Source organism: Nicotiana attenuata, unplaced genomic scaffold (assembly GCF_001879085.1).
Source record: "Nicotiana attenuata strain UT unplaced genomic scaffold, NIATTr2, whole genome shotgun sequence".
Taxonomy (NCBI): domain Eukaryota; kingdom Viridiplantae; phylum Streptophyta; class Magnoliopsida; order Solanales; family Solanaceae; genus Nicotiana; species Nicotiana attenuata.
Window position 1 is genome coordinate 105,577 of NW_017671727.1, and position 3,340 is coordinate 108,916.

Consider the following 3,340-nt stretch of genomic DNA (forward strand, 5'->3'; position numbering starts at 1 on the left):
GATGTGCCATTAGTTGAATTTTCCATGGCCCTCGCAAACCTGAAAGTGCATAGTTGCTTTAGGTGCGCTATTTTAAAAATTAATTTCCTAAATTGAGGTGTGCATTTCATGTGACCCAAATCCAAATCCTTATAACGTTGAATAAAATATGTTTCGGATTGCGGGTGCATTTCATGTGACGCGATCCAAAGACATATTTTAGACGACGTTAAAATCTTCTTTAAAAATGAATAAAAGCGGTTTAAAGTAAAAATGCACATAGGTTTTAAACATGTACTAAAATCAGATAATTATGTCAATAATAACAGTTGAGCGACTGTGCTAGAACCACGAAATTCGGGAATGCCTAACACCTTCTCCCGGGTTAATAGAATCCCTTACCCGGATTTTTGGTTCGCGGACTGTAATACAGAGTCAACCCTTTCCTCGATTCGGTATATTGAATCCGTGACTTGGGACACCATAAATCTCCTAAGTAGCAACTCTGAATCTTTTAACAAATAATCCCGGTTCGACTGTCCTTTAATTGAAAAAAACTCCCTTTATTATACTCCTTCAGGGGGTGTAGTGAAAAAGGAGGTGTGACAGTATCCATTTGGTAGGGAAACAAGAAAAGGAATGGGTAAGGGTGTGATATTAATGAGATATTCTTTATTGGAAGTCATATGGTCAGATGCACCTGAATCTACTATCTAAGTTAAGGAATCTGATTTACTCAGTAAAGTAGAATTAAAACTATATACAACAGTCTTAGGCAGTAAAGTACCAACAAAATTAGCAGAACTTAGTGTTGAGAGAAGGTCTAGAATCAGAAATGTGAGTCTGTTGAAGCAAGGATATCAATTGAGCATACTGCTGCTGAGTCACTCCATGTACCACAAATCCTTGTTCTGCCTGATTCTCAGTAGAGGTTGAAACAGAATTGGCAAAAAAAATTTGTGGAGTAGAGAGTTCAGATCTACCATGTTTGCAGCTGGTTTTCTGCCTTTGGCGAATTTAAAATTTTGGAGAAATCCATTAAGTTTGTAACATTTGTCAATCAGGTGCCCTGTCTTCTTGCAATACTTACAGAAGAAGCCAGACTTAGATTGATCAAAAAATACCCTCTGGCTGTACTGTTTTTGTTGTGGCTGTGATTGAGTAAATTTGATATTATTGGAACTAGCATTGAAAGAGGCAGATTATGGATTTTGTAGTAATTTGTTTTTGTTTTTCATCTTGTAGAAGAATGTTATAGACAGAATCAAGAGAAGGTAAAAGATGCATCATCAATAGATTGCTTCTAACACCCACATAAACCTCGTTTAATCCCATAAGAAACTGATGTACTTTGTCCTCTTTTCTTTCCTTTTGTAGACCCTCTTTAGCAGCACAATTACAAGAGTGTGCATGACTACTACGTATAGCCTCTAATTCATCCCATATTTTCTTAAGTTTGTTGAAATAAGAAGGAATATCAAAAGATCCCTGATATGTGGATGCTAGTTCTCTTTTTAATTCAAACACCTTAGTTCCATTTACTGTCCCATGTCTATTATTAAGCTTTTTCCATATGCTCTCAGCAGTATCTGAGTACTGTACACTCTCAGCTATGTCTGGTGAGAGTGAGTTGGTCAACCACGATATGAATATATTATTGCCATGGTCCCATTGCCTAAACTGAGGGGAATTTTCAGGAGGCCTAACACAGGTCCCGTCAATAAAACTAATTTTATTTCTAGCACATAACGAAATAATCATACTACGCTTCCAACCCCCAAAACCATTCCCCGAAAACGGTACAGCCATAAGAGAAACTCCAGGAACATCAGAAGAAAGGAGAAATAACGGGGAAGATGGTTCAGGTGTGTAAACACATGAAGAACTCATAGGAGGATTAAGACTACCCATATCAACCAGATAATATCAATTCAGTACTCTTTCATGCAATAAGGAAACCAAACAGTTAGGGAACGAGGTTACCGGTCTTCTTCGTGACCTGAAGAAGCAAAGGCCTTCAGTGGTGTAAAAACCTAGGTCTGATAGAAAAACCCTAGGTTCTTCGAACAAGGTTGAAAACTCGAACAAAACTCCACATGATCTCCAAATCAGAGTGCTTCGTTGATAGTAAGGAGAAAATCCGCATCAAAACCACCTTGAAACCTTCTCGATTCATTGAACCCTGGATCTTCGACAAACACAAAAAAAATTCACCAAATCGAACAATTGCAGAATCGGACGACGCATATAAGTAGGGACTAACGAAATCCGTGCTCTGATACCATGTTAACAACTAGAATTGGAAGAAATTGAAGGTTTTCATCAATGGAGATTAAGTTCTAGAATGTTCTCTCCAGAGAGAACTCAGATGAACAGAAAAATGAAGTTGAGAAATAAGTCGGTCAACTCAATTGAGTTGGTCCTGTTGCTTTATATACAAACCCGGATACGGTCCATTACAATATCAGTCCAACAAATCAATTAATAGGAAAGAGCTATAACAAAGTTATATACATAAATATACATTTGGGCCTATTAGTATTACTCTTTCAGTTTTGGTCCTGAAGCCAAATATGCAAATAGCCCAACATCTTTTTCTGTTAATGATAGCAGGGTTGGGAAATTATGTGTGTTTCACATCTTTGCTTGAGAACTCGCAGGCTACCTGGCTTTGCTTTAGAAATAGAAACATGTATCTGCTTTTTACAGCTAAAGTTGTCACCTTTTTTTTTTGTGTTGTGCAGCTTCTCTTGGGCGCAAAAAAGGCTTGATGCTTCCTTCCTCCCAGGTAATGATCAAACTCATTTCCCAAATCATATTTCTACAATAGCTAGGATTTTCTAGTGCCTTTGGTGTTTGGAATGGGTGGTGGGTTTTGCCTAGATGCAACAAATTATTATTGCTGTGAAATTTTGACACAACAGTGGCAGAGGTAGGATTACTGCCAAGGGGGTTCAGGAAAAGGAAAAAATTAAAAAGGTTATAGCTAGTTGGAATAGAACCAATGATCTTATAAAAGGTTTTGAACCCCTTCGACCACTAAGCTATGCTTTTGGCCTATGTTAAGGAGTTTCAAAACATAATATATAGAGGTAAATTTTTTTTTCCTTACGTGTAAAAAAATATGGAAACTAAGGTCAGTATTATTCAAATATGTTGGGAACCCGAGCAAGTAACATTTCATAATATACTGCCCGTAGTAATTTATTTGGGGACTGCTCCGGACTAGACATCTCAGCCATGGACAATATAAGATGGGAGCCTTTAGTGAATTGGGGATGGACCTGCTCTAATACCGTGATAAGAAAATGGACCTTGGACCTCCAAAAGCTAGCTCATAGGTAAGGATTGGCCAAGACCA

General features: G+C 37.7%; 1 protein-coding gene across 1 annotated transcript; it reads right to left on the minus strand.

Moving 5' to 3' along the window:
- Positions 1-774: 774 nt before the first annotated feature.
- Positions 775-1,890, minus strand: LOC109209890. Its single transcript, XM_019373247.1, has 3 exons — positions 1,240-1,890; positions 963-1,130; positions 775-894 (listed from the first exon to the last, which is right to left on the minus strand). Exons 1-3 carry the CDS (start codon positions 1,888-1,890, stop codon positions 775-777), a joined length of 939 nt encoding a protein of 312 aa, XP_019228792.1.
- Positions 1,891-3,340: the final 1,450 nt, after the last annotated feature.